The sequence below is a fragment of the Camellia sinensis genome, chromosome 4, assembly GCF_055761805.1.
Source record: "Camellia sinensis isolate YWXY chromosome 4, ASM5576180v1, whole genome shotgun sequence".
NCBI lineage: Eukaryota > Viridiplantae > Streptophyta > Magnoliopsida > Ericales > Theaceae > Camellia > Camellia sinensis.
The window spans coordinates 138443736-138459665 of NC_138964.1; the positions used below are offsets into that span (position 1 = coordinate 138443736).

The following is a 15930-nucleotide window of genomic DNA, read 5'->3' on the forward strand; positions in this document are numbered from 1 at the left end:
CAACGCCTTAATAGCCCACTAAAGCTGTTCATAAGGATCAATACTTGCCCCGGCCTTGTTCTTGCCCTTTGCCTCCACTTTAACAAGGGATTGGGTCGCTATATTGCAGCAGAGCCCAGTTGTTGACATATCATCACCCAGACTTGAGATAGCTTCAGGTTGGCCATTTTTAATTACAGCTCGCCCTAAGATTGGGAAGCCATTTGGCGTGAAATTTTTGGCATGTGATGTAGTCGATAATGGAGCCAAAATCCCAAAGGCTAAATCTATCACAGTTCTCTGAAGATCTTCAATCATGCTCATTAGCTCAGAAGCAGTGGGTTTGAGATGATTGGGGTTCAAGTGCATCCATCATACACAAGTCCGTACTTTCTAGAATGAACACCTCATGCTTAGGTAAATGGGCTGGGGTGATGTATATGCTAGGATTATAGGTGAATGGTAGTGTATGGATTAGGCTGAGGTGTGGAGGTGATGGGTTAGTGGTAGCCTGAGGTCCTTTTAGTGGAGCTATGATCTCTTCGTCAATAAGATCCTAAATCTTATGACGGAGGCAGATGCAATAGTTTGTATCATGACCAAGGTTTTAAAAAGCGGCCGCAACCGTTACGTAATGTCGTTACATAACGGTTGTGATAGTTACCGCCACCCATTACGGCCGTTTTTGCAGTGTGATTGACATTCACAGATGTGTCAACTGTAGCGACTGCCGTAGCAGTCATAATGGTACCGTAACAACCGTAACGATCTGTTACGCACTCTTACGTAACGGTTCCGAACTGTTTTTTTTTAAAAAAAACACACAAAAAAAAACTGAAAATAGGGGAAGAGGGACGAGAGAAGAGGGAAGATAAAGAGAGAAGATGAAGGGGCAAGAGATAGAGAGAGAAGAGGGAAGATGAAGAACATGTTATTGATTTGTTGAAGCTGTAAGACCTATGCTATTCTATTCAGTTGCTATCACTCAACCATTTGGTTTGTGTGTGTCTATCTATATATTGTTTGAAAATAATAATAATAATTGTGGTCATTATCTATTTGGCTTGGTTAAAATATATATATATATATATATTTAGGCTCTTATTTATTCTCTTACTTTTGTCATTGTTTATCTTATATATAATAATTAGAGATTGATTTTTTGTTTAATATAAAATCATTAATTATTAAAATAAAATGTAAAAAACTCAATTTATAGTGATTTAAAAATATGAAATATATTGGATCATACTTAAAAATTTACAAAAATTGATCAATATTTATTTTAAACCCAATAAATATGATCATGGAAAAAAAATATGAGTATCGGTAAGTTTTTGTCAAATTGTGCGAAAAATAAAAAAATTCACAGTTCCGGTTACTGCAACCATTACACTACGGTCTTTATACCCTGCAACTGCAACCGTGCCACCGCCACCGTTACGGCGACCACAACCGCTTTTCAAAACCTTGATCATGACTGTGCTGCTGGTGATAGGGACAGTATTTAGCTAGGTCATATCTTGGTGGAAGAGGATTTGGAAGGGGTCGGGGTTCTAGGAGCTTTTGGCGCCCTTTTTCTCGCAGCATTTTCAAAGCTTAAGAGAGATTCATGAAACGAGGGTGGAAAGTTCAGGCTTAGGGCCGAGTTGAAGTTGTTGGTCTTTGGCTATTATCAGGAAAAGGGTTTTTGATAGGCATGGTGGCAGTGTTTACTTCTGAACATTTCGTAGTTGTGCTACCACTAGTAATAGCATTGGAGTTGTAAATAACATTCTTCCTGATAGGTTCATTACCCTCCACAATGATCTCTTGCCTGATGGCATCCTCGATTTGAACCCCAATTTCATAGAGGTCCTTAAAGTTGAATAATGGGAGGACTATCATTTTCTGCAATAGCCTTTCGTGCAGATTTCTAACAATTATATGAACTTTCTCTTTCTCCAGATGCCTGCTTGCCATCATAGCCACCTTTGCCCTCCATCAAATAACAAACTCTGAAAAGCCCTCATTTAGTTCCTGACGCGTTGCCTCAAGATCACGAGTTATGAACTCAATCTGTGTGTTGTAAGAATATTGGGCAACAAAGGATTTAGCCAACTCCTGCCAACTCTGTTTCACAGAGTCCTTCAATTTAGCATACCAAATGGCAGCTATTCCGGACATGGTTCAGTTGAATAGTGACAACTTCTATACTCGGGTCAAACCCATTGGTCATAGGATATCAGAAAACAGATACAAATGCACCATTGGATCTCTAGAGCCTTCAAAGCAGTCAATATGCGGCATCTTGAACCGCTCCGGTAAGGTAACTGTCGATTCGGTGTGCCCATCCTCTATGTCTGGAATAGAGTTGACCCCCTGTGCCTTTTTGAACAGTTTTTCCAACTTGTTGACTTTGATCGCGGTTAGATCAACCTTGAATTCGAACGGTGCCTTGGTTTGATACACTGGGGCTCTAAAAGTTTGTGCTGGGATGGGTTCTGCTTGGACTGGGAAAATCGAAACATCCTCGATTTGTGGATCTTGAGCAGTGGCAGCATTAGTTGTGGTACCAAGCATAGGGATAGCCACGGTGGGTACATGTGATGCCGAGGCCGTTGCGATTGCGGTTGTTGTAGCCTAGTTATAACCTCGACCTAACGGGTCGTAACCTCGGCTTGACAGGTCGCGTCATGCTGGAGGGAGTCAACTGTTTGCTGTAGATGGAGTAATAATTTCTCTAGATTTGTCAGAGGCTGAGCCATGATAGGGGTAGATGCTCGGGATGAGCTAAACAAAGGTAATCTAACTAGTGAATGTCGGAACAATGGAACTGGTGAACCCTGTATGGCCCTCCTTCTTCATGCCAACGGTGAAAGTGAAGCAAACACTGGTTGTCTCTAAACTAAATTTCCGACCTGACAAAGTCTATCGGCACAAGTCCAGAGTACCCGGGGGATATTGGAGCCTTCTGAAGCTATGGTTCCAGGACTACCTAGTAAAAGAGAAAACAGACAGCACCTCAGCCCAATTTCACTAAAATAAATATGATCACAGCTGAATGAATGTATTCCTCGCTGCATTCTAGCCCAAAATAGATACCAACATTGCAACTGATATGCACATTCTTGTACAGTTTCACTGTAAAGCACATACTAGTTAAAGAGAGCCAAAGCACCCCTATGAGGGGGTAGGGTTACCCTGTCCTAGTTTCGTTAGGAACTAGGGTCCACTATTGAAACAAAGCAGTTTCACGCAGTCCTGCATTTCGGGTAAGCATCATGTCCTAGTTTGGAATAGTCACTAAGGCTTTTCGATATGCAACTAGGCCGAATGGTTAAAAAGGGTACCTCAGCAAGACTACCTAATATATCTCTCACACATAACACTGAGAAGTGAAAGGAGGATCAAGTGGAACAGCGGTAGTCCAGATCCAAGGGTTGTGTTGCAATCATACCAGAGCCCGTGACCGGTCAGCCTTTTGACAAGCTTTTCAGGCAAGCCTCCGGCAAACCATCCAGGAATAATAGATGGCAAACACAGCGACTTAAGCGCACCAATACAAATACAATGCAAAGAAACATATAAGTGTAGATAAAATTTTACATCATGAATTTCAAGTCAAGTTCTCTAAATCCCCAGCAGAGTTGCCAGAAACTGTAGCTCAACTTTTCGTGCCTCCTTTCGGAAGACGAATAAGCCCTTACAGTATCGGACTCTTGCGGTTCTGAATCTAATTCCACAAGTGCAATTTGAAATAGATAAACACTAAAGAGTCCCAATCCGGCAATTCTTTTGGAAAATCAATTTTGAATCAAATTGCCAAAAATGAACTGCTTTGCCAGATACAGAGTCGCCACCTAAATATTTTTAAAAAATCTAGGAAACCCATGACTCATGCCAAAGGCCATGTGTCCGTCATCACAAAGATTGTCTCAGCTCAGGAACTTAGGTACGAGAGGGGAAGGTCATGAATTGAGCACCCCCGCTCGCCTGATCAAAGATCGGCCTCTACTAATCATAATGAGAATCTTATCTACATTATATACTCTTGTTCCGATTTATTAGGCTAGCATTACTATATGATGCACACACACAAGTATTGACTAATTTGCAAGAATTGGAACACTTGATTCATGTACGTTTTGAAAATTATTTCGAATATGTACCACTTGAAAAAGTGATCGCATATGAACATTACTCAAATTATTCTAATTCAAGGAATTAGCCTTCATCCACGGGCATTCAAGCAATTATAGCACTTAAGCAATTAGCCTCATGGCAAGCATGCTAAACATAGCAACAATCACACATATGCGATATGCTAATGCGAGTAAAGGCTCACCTAGTACTCCAAGCCAAAAGAGAAATGAGTTAGAAAAATGTATGAATCCTAACTATGCAATATGACTAATGGAACACATGCGATATGCAACTAATAGGCTCGGCTACTAATATGGCATATGGATCAATTAAATAGCATGCGGTCTAAGCATGTATTCAAAGAAGTATTAAACTAACAATGTAGTTAGAATAATGAACTGAGCCTCAGTGCATGCAATAAAAGTGGATGCAAATATGAAGTATGCTAAACAAAACATGATGTCCCTAAACTAACCATCATAAGCTAGTAAATAAAAAGATGAAAGACGTAGGGTTGGAAGACATACACATTATTACAAGTTTGCGCCCTCACGAAGGACGGTCCGAATAAACCAACTAGCTAACTAATTAAAGATAAGCTAATTAAGCTAACTATTACAAACCGAAATGAATAATTAGCTAAACCACTTAACTAATTATTACAACAAATTAATTAACTATTCTAGCCAATTAAAATAATTACAACACTTTTACAAAATTAACTAGCTACAACTACTTAATTACAATAAACATCTAAGTATTTAGGCTTAAACAAGCTCGGTACACGAGGAATACTCATGCACATGCTCGGTTTCTACCTGAAAAGGCCATTGTTTTGCTTCCAGAAAGCTTCTGTTACACAGTAGAACACTTACACCTTTGACCACTTCCAGAATGTCTCTGTTCTGCCCCAAAAACACACTGTTGGATTTTGCAAAAGTGGCCTACCGGCCCCTGTTGCACAGTTCATCTAACTGCAACAGAGAACAAACATCCTTATCATGAACAGATCAAAGAAAAGGCAAAACTTGGTCTACAAACCATCAACTCAAGCAATTTCATTGCATAATGGCTTATGAACCAAAGTGTGCAAGTTCAATAAATGCAACAAAATAAGACTCTAACCTCCTCCCTTTTATGAATTGATCAAGGGAAATGGTGACCTTGGAAAGTTGAATCATCTCATCACGAATGAGTATGAAATGCCTCAAGCTTCCATGTGTTCAATTAACGTCCGATTAAACACAAAACCAAATTCTTATCTTGCATCATTTTAGTATCATTTTAATTACTTCATTTTAAATTACCAACCATCCTTTAATTCATTGAGTCTAAAGGTGAGTTTAAGTCCTCTAATAGAAAGAGGGCTCAAATCAAGTGTTTCTTTGGACATGAAAGAGACATCACACTGTTGGTAATGAACCCCCAAAGGGATTAAACCATTAAGCATGACATCTCAATCCCATGCTTAAACAAACAAGTAATTTGAAACCACTTTCAAAGCAAAAAAAAAAAGCCAAGAAAGGAGGGAGGCTGTAAAGATGATTAAGAGTGATCACAAGTATGGAAAGCCATAAATAAATGCAATCAACTCAAATAAGATGGGTTCTAAGGCTTAAAACACCAAACTCATGAGGACAATTATACTATAAGCATGCAATACAAAGCTCAAATGCAACTATCAACCAAAAAAAGTGCTAAAAGAATCTAAAAATAGTCCTAAAATATACTGGAATTAAGATGGAAAAAAAGCTAGATTAATAAGCTAAAACATAGCACAAGCTAGGCCAGTAAGCAAGACACAATGAGGGGAGGCTAACCCCTCCAAATTTGGACTTCAAAACATGATTTTAGCCACTGAAATAACTCTAAAAATGAGTGTTTAAAAGCTCAAAAAAAGATAGTAAAAAGATGGAAAACACAAGGATAAAGGCCTTCAAAATAAGGTGCAAAGAAGGGTGGACCACCCCTCAACATTTAATGGCCTTAAAACCCAAGTTTCAGCCCAAAAATACTGAGTTTTTATAGCCCAAAAACAGTTGGAAAATTGTAGAAAAAAGAGTAGTTAAAGTAAGTAAATGGGCAAAGTTTTATACCTCTTGAAGAGGAAATCAATTCCAAGCAATAAAACCAAGAAAACACACCCTCAAGAGCTCCAACTAAGCTCAAAGATACCTCATCTCAAATATGGAGAGGTTTGGTTAAGAGTGTATAGGCAAAGGTTAAGGGTATATAGGCAAGAGTGTAGAAATTTGCAAGAGAGTGAGAGAATTGTAGAGAGAGAGGAAAAAATTTACTTCAGAATTTTTCTAACCTTAAAACAAGAGAGGGAGGTCTCCTATATATAGAAAACATGAATTTCCCTCAAGAACATCCAACCATACACATGGGAGCAGATACAAGCATCTGTTCAAACAACTGGCATAGCTGTCACAAAATATTTGCAAAAAACACTGGTGGCCGGCAGGCCATCATTGGTGGCCGGTAACCAAGAGTGATAGCCAATAGCCCAAAGAGGTGGCCAGCAGGCCACCAGGGGTTGCAGGCTTGAAGATCCAAGGTTTGGTCCAAGAATGAGGCAACAAGGGTGTAGGGTTTGAAGGGCTCAAAGCTATGGCGTTCCGCTGAGGATTCTGAGCACTTGACAAGCAAATACACTAATCATTGGGTATGAATGCAATGACATCCAAGTTGTAAGGGCCGTCAAAAATGGGGTGTCTACAAGTGTTGTCTTCAAGAAAATGTGTGTGTGTTGAATAAACTGGTTTACTAATTTGAGATGAAGAGGAATCATCTATTCCTTTTGACTTACTATCAGTAGTGTGTGAGAGTTGGCCAATAAGAAGTTTTCAATCTTTTCGAGTAAATAAAGGAGAACTAAAGATTTCATCGTCATCAATAGGGATACTAGATGTACTATGTCTAGAAAATTGACTAAAACTAGGGTGATATCATCATGTTGTTGGATTTGTTGGACATCATTAGTATTAGATTGGTGTGGGTGTGAATAATTTTTATTGACTGTAACCCAAGTATCGGGAAGGGTTATGTCATTCCAACAAATTGTGGTAAGGACATCAATATTGGACTCATTAGTACTACTTTGAATAAGGAAAGTTTTATCTTTCAGGCTTTTAACTAAAGCATGAACATTAAGATTAGTTTTGATGCATTTATAATAAATTAGATATATTAAAGCAATAGAATGAGCACCACCAAGTATTTTAGTAAATTTTCCAGAGATTTGTATATTTAATGTTAAAGCTTTTAATATGTAAGGATCACATAAACTTAGTGTGAAATCAGGAAAACAATTAAAATGGGCAGGTCCTTTATGAAGACCAGATTCCATCATTCTCATTAGACTAGCATGGTAATTAATAAATCGAGCATCTCTTAAACATAATAAAACGGAAGAATTAAGTCCTTGAGTAGTTAATGGTTTTTCTACTACTTGAATTAAGCCTATATGAATAAAATTATAACTGGTAGATAAATATTTTTCAATTGATTCTTTAGTCAATAAGTGATAGGTTTCTTGGGTTTTTGTTAATGCATAAACTTGTTCAACAGTTTTGACATGTAAATCAATATTAAAAGATAACTTTAAAACACTGGTTTTATAGATTTCTTTAATAGGGACTTTTGGATATTCCAACTTAAATCTATTTTTAAATCTTGAAATTCATGATCTTCTTTGTTTATGACTGTATCAGGTATAGGAGCTAATATTGTAGATCCAGAACTGACTGAAGAGTTACTTCGGAACAGTGTTGTGAAAAGCACGCCTAGGCGCAAGGTGCAGCGCAGCGCACCCATTGTGTCTGAAGGGGACCCAGGTGAGGCGCGTTTGAAGAGTCACGCACCTTGGACATGACTTTGACCAGGCGCAGCGAGGCGTAAGGTGCGAGCCTGAAGGGGCTTTATTTTTTTCTTCTTGAATCTAATCTAACGGTTGTGATCTGTGTGTGAGAGGCTCCAACCACAAAGAATTACAACTCATGTAACACAACACAACCCAATCCAAATCAATATACGACTCACTCAAAGCCCTAATCTATCGAAGAAGAAATCTGTCGACTTCAACTTCGACTGAGCCCCTCTCTCGACTTCAACTTCGACTGGGCTCCTCTCCTCTCTCGACGTCAACTTCAGCTCATCAAGTCAGTTCTTCTTCTTCTTCTTCTCTTCTATTTTTTCTTCTTCGCTGGTCAGCGAAGAAGAAATCTATTGCCTTTTTTTTTTCCTTCTTCTTCTTCTTCTTCTTCTTCTTCGCTGCTTGTTTTTTCTTCGACTTGCTCTGTTTTTTTTTTTTTTTGGTTTGCTTCTTCGACCTCGACTTTGACTCTCTCTCTCTCTCTCTCTCTCTCTCTCTCTCTCTCTCTCTCTCTCTCTCTCTCTTCTTCTTATTCTTCTATTTTTTCTTCTTATTAAATTTAGTTCAGTCTCTGTTGAAAAAAATTAAAATAAAAATACAAATAAGACTTATATTACACTGAAATTAAAAATTATTTTACACTGAAATTACAAATTATTTTACACTGTTGGTAAAATACAAATTATTTGTAATTATTTTACACTGAAATTACAAATTATTTTACACTGTTGGTAAAATACAAATTATTCGTAATTATTTTACATTGAAATTACAAATTATATTACACTGTTGGTCTGTTTTTTTCCTCTCTCTGTTAGGGGAAAAAAATTGCAAATAATTAATTAATCACATATTACATTACACTGAAATTGTTTTCCATTTTTCTAACCCTTTTTCTTGTCTCTCTTATCTCTCTTATTCTCTCGCTTCACTTATTTTATTAATTCTTTTCATTTATGTTATAAATTCAAATTTTTAAATATCAAAATTTAATTCAAAAAACAATTAAAAGTAATTACATTCAATTCAAATAAAACAACTACATAAATAACTATTGAAAATAATTTTAAAAGCTATACACAATTTTATTGTCATAAAACTAATGTGAAATTTGTTTCCAGCTTCAAATATATGAAAATAAAAAATTAATATGAAAAAAAATCAACTAATTGCGTTTAATAATATTGTGTTATTTGTACAGTTTAAACAAAGTTGCTACATAATTAAAGTGTTTGCAAAGTGAAGAGAAGGAATTGATGAGCAAATTAAAGTTCGTGCATAATTATTCTATAATTTGTCTTGATTACTTTTTATTTTTTTTAAAAAAATTGTCTTAATACTATGAATAATTAATCTATGTTAATTTATCTATTTTTACTAAGACTGTGCGCCTTACTTCAATAAAGCTCGCGTTTCGCCTTGCGCCTAGGCCTCAAGAGACTTTCAGCACCTTAGTGCGCCTTGAGCCTTTAAAAACACTTTTTTGAAATAATCGACTCATTGTGGTTCTGTAAAGTAATTCAAAATTCAAAATTCTTGGATAACTTATCATGTTTTCACATACTATGTGTTCGTTCATACCCTCTCTGGGAACCCCTATATCTAAGGATGGATCTAGCGGGGGAGGGGGGCGGCCGCACCCCCAAAAATTTGAAAAATATCATATATTATACTAGAAATTTTAAAATAATTTAAAATTATAAGAGCTCGCACCCCCAAATTTTTTTTAGATAATTTCAAAATTATATAGAGTAGCCCCCCCAATTTTTTAAACTATTTGGAAATTTTGTTTTTTTGAATTATTTAACATATATAATAATCTATTTTAAATTTCATGTACATGTATTTTTTAAATTAGGTTAAAATAAAAGCAAAATTTTAGACACTTTAGTGGGTCGAAGTGTAAAATATGAAACTTTTAAATATATATATATATATAAGCTAAGACTTGTTGGGGAAGATTTAAAGAAGCACTAAGATTAAAATAAAGTAAACAAAACAACTGGAGAGGCAGCATAAAGAGAGACGAGCGATACGGTTACGGAGTGCAACTGTGCAACGCCTAGCCCCTTGTCTTGACTCCTCAAGAAGGTAATCAAATAAATATGCTCTCAACTTTAATATTCTCATCGTTGATCTTTGTGGCTTTTTTGGGATTAAAGTTATATCATATATGGGTTTGCTTTAATTTGTTGATTTTGGATGCTTAGAGGGAAGGGTATTAAATAAATTTGCAAAAGTTGGCTTAATTGTGAGATAGTGATGGATTGAGCTTATATTATACTCATATTTCTGTCTTTTTTGGTTGAAGTTTCAATAATTTATGTCTGAGATTAATTGGGATTTATGCAATATGTTTTCTTTTTTTCTTCAGTAGGGTATTTTGTAAATTTGAACAGGGGTGCCCCAATTGTCTGTTAGTTTTTTATTCAAATACAATTATTATTTTTGTCTAAGAATTAATGGGCTTATTTGAGGTGATTGTTTTCATATTTATGTCTGTTGATTGAAGTTTGAATATGGGTGGTCCAATTGTCTGCTAGTTTGTGATTCAGGTACAATTGTTAAGTTAATCATGGCGAACAAAAAAAATGATTTCTTTTTTAAGAAAAGAGGTTCTGAAAATATCGTTCAAAGTTCCACCAATAATGTTGAAACTTCAACTCCTCTAGAACAACGTCCTTCTAAACTTCCAAGAGTCGAATCTAAAGATGTTGATACATCTTCTTTGGTGAGGGATCCGGGGTTGCGTCAACAAATATGGGATTACCCGGTATCTGAACGTGATGAGATCAGACGTGCTTATATCAAATCCGGGCCATATCAACCCAAGGCTCCGAACAATCAACCTTTTGAAACTGATAAGAATGGGCGTCGTTTTTTAGATTCTTGGTACAAGTTATTTCTGGATTGGTTGGAATACTCTCCAACAAAAAATCGTGCGTTTAGCCTTCCATGTTTTCTTTTTACTAAGCCAACTGGACGCCCTAGATCTAGTGCTTTTACAATCGAGGGATTTTCTTCTTGGAAGAAAGTCAATGAAGGGAAGAATTGTCCTTTGTTATCGCATATGGGCAAGGATCCTAACTCATTGCATAGAGTTGCTATCAAATGTTGTTGTGATTTAACAAATCAAGGGCAACATATTGAGACAATTATTGAAAAACAAACTTCCATACAAATTGCTAGAAATCGTTTGCGATTGAAGACCTCGATAGATGTGATTAAATGGTTAACATTCCAAGCCTGCGCTTTCAGAAGTCGTGATGAACGCCACGAATCTAACAACCGAGGGAATGTTATTGAGTTGATAAAGCTCTTGGTTTCTTATAATGAGAATGTGGCAGCAGTGGTTTTGGAAAATGCTCCTCAAGATGCTTCCTATCATTCCCATGGGATTCAAAAGCAGATTCTTAGTATTTTCTCTGATAAGATACAAAGATTCATTCGTGAGGAGATTAATGATGGGAATTTTTGCATTCTAGTTGATGAATCTGAAGATGAATCGAAAAGAGAGCAAATGGCAATTGTTTTAAGATTTGTTGATAAATATGGTTTTATAAAAGAGCGTTTGTTTGACATAGTTCATGTGTTAGATACCACGTCGGCAACTTTGAAAGAAGAAATTTGTATTGTCCTTTCTCGTCATAACCTTAGTGTGCAAAATATTCGTGGTCAAGGATATGATGGTGCCAGTAACATGTCTGGAGAATGGACTGGGTTGTAGGCTCTATTTTGTTCTGAGTGTCCATTCGCATATTATGTTCATTGCTTTGCTCATCGGCTCCAATTGGCTTTAGTAGGAGCATCTAAACAGGTTATATCTATCAATCAATTTTTCTCTTACTTGACTCAAGCAATTACTATAGTTGGCTCATCTTGCAAAAGACATGATCAATTAAGAGCTGCTCAGGTTACAGATATTACTGAAAAGCTTGCCATTGATGATTAATTCGAGACTGGTAAAGGAAAAAATCAGATTGGAACATTGAAACGGGCTGGAGATACTCGATGGGGTTCTCATTTAGGTTCCATTTGTATTTTGATAAACATGTTCAGTGCTACTTGTGCAGTCCTAAGAAACATAATTAATGATGGAATCAAATCGAATTAACGAGCTGAGGCAGATAGAGTTTATGATTCCATTACATCTTTTGAGTTTGTCTTCATCTTACATCTTATTAGGGATATCATGGAGATTACTGATGATCTTTGCCAAGCTTTGCAAAGTAAATCTCAAGATATATTAAATGCAATGCATTTGGTGTCTACAACGAAGATACTTATTCAAAAATTTGGAGAAGATGGATGGGTTCTATTGTTGGAGAAAATTAAATTATTTTCTAATGATCATGGTATACAGATTCCTGATATGAGTTGTCCTTATAAAGGAGGCCGAGGTCGGTCTCGTTCTGAAAGAGATCAGCTCACCATGGAACATCATTTTCGAGTTGATATTTTTATGGTTACAGTTGATTCCCAGTTACAAGAATTAAACAATAGGTTTAAGGAAGATGTAATGGAATTGCTTATTCTAAGCTCAGCTTTGGATCCTAGGGATGGTTATAGATCATTCAACATTGAGGATATTTGCAAACTTGCAAATAAATTTTATCCCATGGATTTCTCCGAGCAAGAAAAATTACATTTGAAGTATCAGTTGGAAAACTATAAGCTTGATATTTCCATACTTCCCGAGTTTCAGAAGCTGTCAACCATTTCTGAGTTGTGTCAAATGTTGGCAAAAACAAAAAAGTCGACAAGTTATCTTCTTATTGATAGATTGATCCGTCTTGTGTTGACATTACCTGTTTCAACTGCTACATCGGAACGTGCATTTTCAGCTATGAAACTCGTTAAGTCTAAATTGCGCAATAGGATGGAAGATGGTTTTCTGGCTAGTTACTTGATTACGTACATTGAAAAGGACATTTCTCGAGGGTTTGATGTAGACTCTATCATCGATGCTTTTGATATTATGAAAGAGCGTCGAGCTCAATTGAAGATGCCTAATTTTAGTAAATAAATGCATGTAGAAATAGTTACTACTTTTTGTAAGTGAATATGGGCAAAAAAATATTCTCAATTGTATGATCATCTTTTGGTACTCAACTATGTTGACAAGGAACATATAGTTCAATATTTTATCGTAAATGATTTTTTTCATACTAGTAGAAATTGGTATTGAATTTCAAATTTTATTGGTTAGAGGTTAAACGTACTTTGCCCCCCCCCCCAAAGTCATACTCCTAGATCCGTCCCTGCCTATATCTGTCAACTGCCTATCCTGAGGACTCACACAAGATGTGGGACGAAAGTTGGGTGGCTACAAGCAGAGTGGAAAACAGCGAGAAGTTAGAAAGAATAAAGGAGGCTTAAATTAAATTACAGAGAAAGAAATGAGAAGAATTAAACAGATGCATCTAAAAACTAAAAAATAAATAAATAAATGAGTAAGGCAGTGTTTGGCATACTCTAAATGTCACGACCCAAACCCGCCCCTATGGGTTTAGTACCGTAACCGGCCAGTAATCCGAGATTACCGAAGGCCTGCTTAACAGAAGAACAGTAATACAGAGTACAGGGGCTGGCGGAAGCTAAAACAGTAAATAAACAATGTCCAATGAGCTGTGACAGTCAGTATGTCAAAAAGACTTTCCATACACATATACACGAACAGTACAGAACAGTATGTACATATATACAATCATTCAGTTCAGGGACCTAATCCCTATTAAACAGTACAGTATAATAAACAAAATGGTTACAGAGACAGAAGAAGGAACTAAAACACCACTTGACAGGCTCGGAACCTCGCAGTGAGGCACAGTGGCTGGCTTGACAAAACTAGAGCTTACCCCGACACTTCTAACCACGGTCTGGTGCTTGTACACCCACATATATATATGAGCAGTGAGCTAAAGCCCAGTGAATAACGTAATGCGTAAAAAGGTTAAGAATGAATGTCCTTACAGTAATGAAAACAGTTCGTTAATTCAGTATATCAGTCATTCAGTCATATGTGGTACATCCGTTAGCATAACAGTACAGTAAACAGTAGGTCTTAAAAGACCGAACAGTAAATGATAGCCATCAATCAGTAAACAGTAGTGGTTCCAACAAGGGAACCGACAGAGATCTCTGTAACAATAACAGTCAGTAATAGTAGTTGCTAAGGATGCCACAATACAGTTCAGAATAGAGGACATACATTCATTCTATTAACAGTATCAGTTCAGAAAGCAGTACAGTTCAATTGTTCAGAAGATAATTATTTTTGAACATATCTTTACACAGTTGTTACTCACAGAGTTCTGGGCTACAGTAAAGCTAGAGCGCGTCCCCAGTCGCCAACCCTACACAGTTACAGATTGAACACACACTAAGCTACACAGTTGGGAAAGATAATAACTTAATCCCTAATTTGCCTCGGTGTGTTCTACATCTATATCTTCATTAAGATGTCTTAAACTAGGCCTAATAATGCCTAGGATGAGATGAGGATGCAAAGATGCACTTCAAAAGCATTTTCAGAATCTTCAGAAAACATGGGTCACGCTCGAGCGTAGGTTACTCCGCTCGAGCGGACATGCAGACAAGGGTTTCTGCTCGAGCATAGACTTACCCGCTCGAGCGTTCTGCAAAACAGTCAAAAGTGCTGGATAGGTGAAAATCACGCTCGATTGGGCGCTCGACACCCGCTCGAGCATGAGACACAATGTCCCGCTTGAGCGTTAGTTATTCCACTCGAGCGGAATTCAAAATAGAACAAAATGCTGGGAGCACGATTTCCACGCTCGAGCGCCAGTCACCCCGCTCGAGCGTGAGTTCAAAATCTGGAATTTCCAGATTTGAACCTCAAGCTCAAAACCAAGTTTTAAAACATGAATTTCGATCCTCTTGGGCCAATTTTCCAGAAAACATCCCAAAACTCATAGTTTAACATGATTCCAAAGCTCAATTGTAAAATCAAAGCCCAAGGGTGTTTCAAACAACTCAATTCCAAACCAATACTCAAGAACATAACTTCAATTGAACATGCATATAACATTTTACCATGAAATCAACTCACAACTCACAATTCAAACATGCATGCATGAATTAAGCTATAATTCAACATGTTAGAACTAAATTATGACTTAGCTCCTCAATTAGACATGAACCATGCAACATAAGACTTAATTTAGCAATCAAGAAGATGAGTTCTTACCTTAGGTCTAGGATGCAAGATATACAAGCTCAAATATGCACTCAATCCTTCAATTTCCAAGCAGAATTCAAGATGAAGCTAAGTTCCTCTACCTCTCTCTCTCAGTCGGTTTTGTCTAAGAAAAATGGGCTGATGAAGTGTTGTAATGTTAGCATTAGAGATCAACTAAGAGGCTCATGAAAGTCCACTAGGTGGCAAAATGGAAATTAAGTCCAACTCTTGTAATTTAACTCATTTTAATCCAATTTAATCATACCAAATCACATTTTAGATAAATACACCATAAAATCATATAAATTCCAATGAACACAAATCATCAATCAATTTCAGAGTCGGCCGCCGATAAGGCCTTCAATTCGCAATTTAAACACAAAGGCATGAACAGATAATCAAACAGTCAACAGACAGACATACAACTGAACAGATATACTTAATCAATTCAGTTCCAGATTTCAGTCAGTCAGTTCAATATTCCAATCAATTCAGTTACCAATCATAATCAGTCTCAGTTTAGCAGTAATCAGTGGTTAATCGGTAAACAGTGACGAGGGTTGTTACACTAAAATAGTACAAAAAGTCAAAAAATTATTAAAAAAAAGAGTCATAAAGTACTTCATATGAGGAGTAGTGTACGAAGGAAGCCCTAACTGACGAAATTATCGAAATACCCTTGTTTGGCCCGTTGTGGACATAGTCACCATAAATATATGTATACATTGAGAATTCCAACTTGCACAAA

General features: G+C 36.8%; 2 protein-coding genes across 2 annotated transcripts; both read left to right on the forward strand.

Moving 5' to 3' along the window:
* The first annotated feature begins 2125 nt into the window (after positions 1-2125).
* LOC114266591 (uncharacterized) lies at positions 2126-11708 on the forward strand. The gene is made up of 3 exons (XM_082923660.1): positions 2126-2282; positions 7821-7943; positions 10537-11708. The coding sequence occupies exons 1-3, from the start codon at positions 2126-2128 to the stop codon at positions 11706-11708; spliced, it is 1452 nt and encodes a 483-aa protein (XP_082779786.1).
* Positions 11709-12173: 465 nt separating this feature from the next.
* On the forward strand, positions 12174-13007 carry LOC114266590 (uncharacterized). Its single transcript, XM_028207517.2, has one exon. The coding sequence runs from the start codon at positions 12174-12176 to the stop codon at positions 13005-13007; it is 834 nt and encodes a 277-aa protein (XP_028063318.2).
* The last annotated feature ends 2923 nt before the right edge of the window (positions 13008-15930 follow it).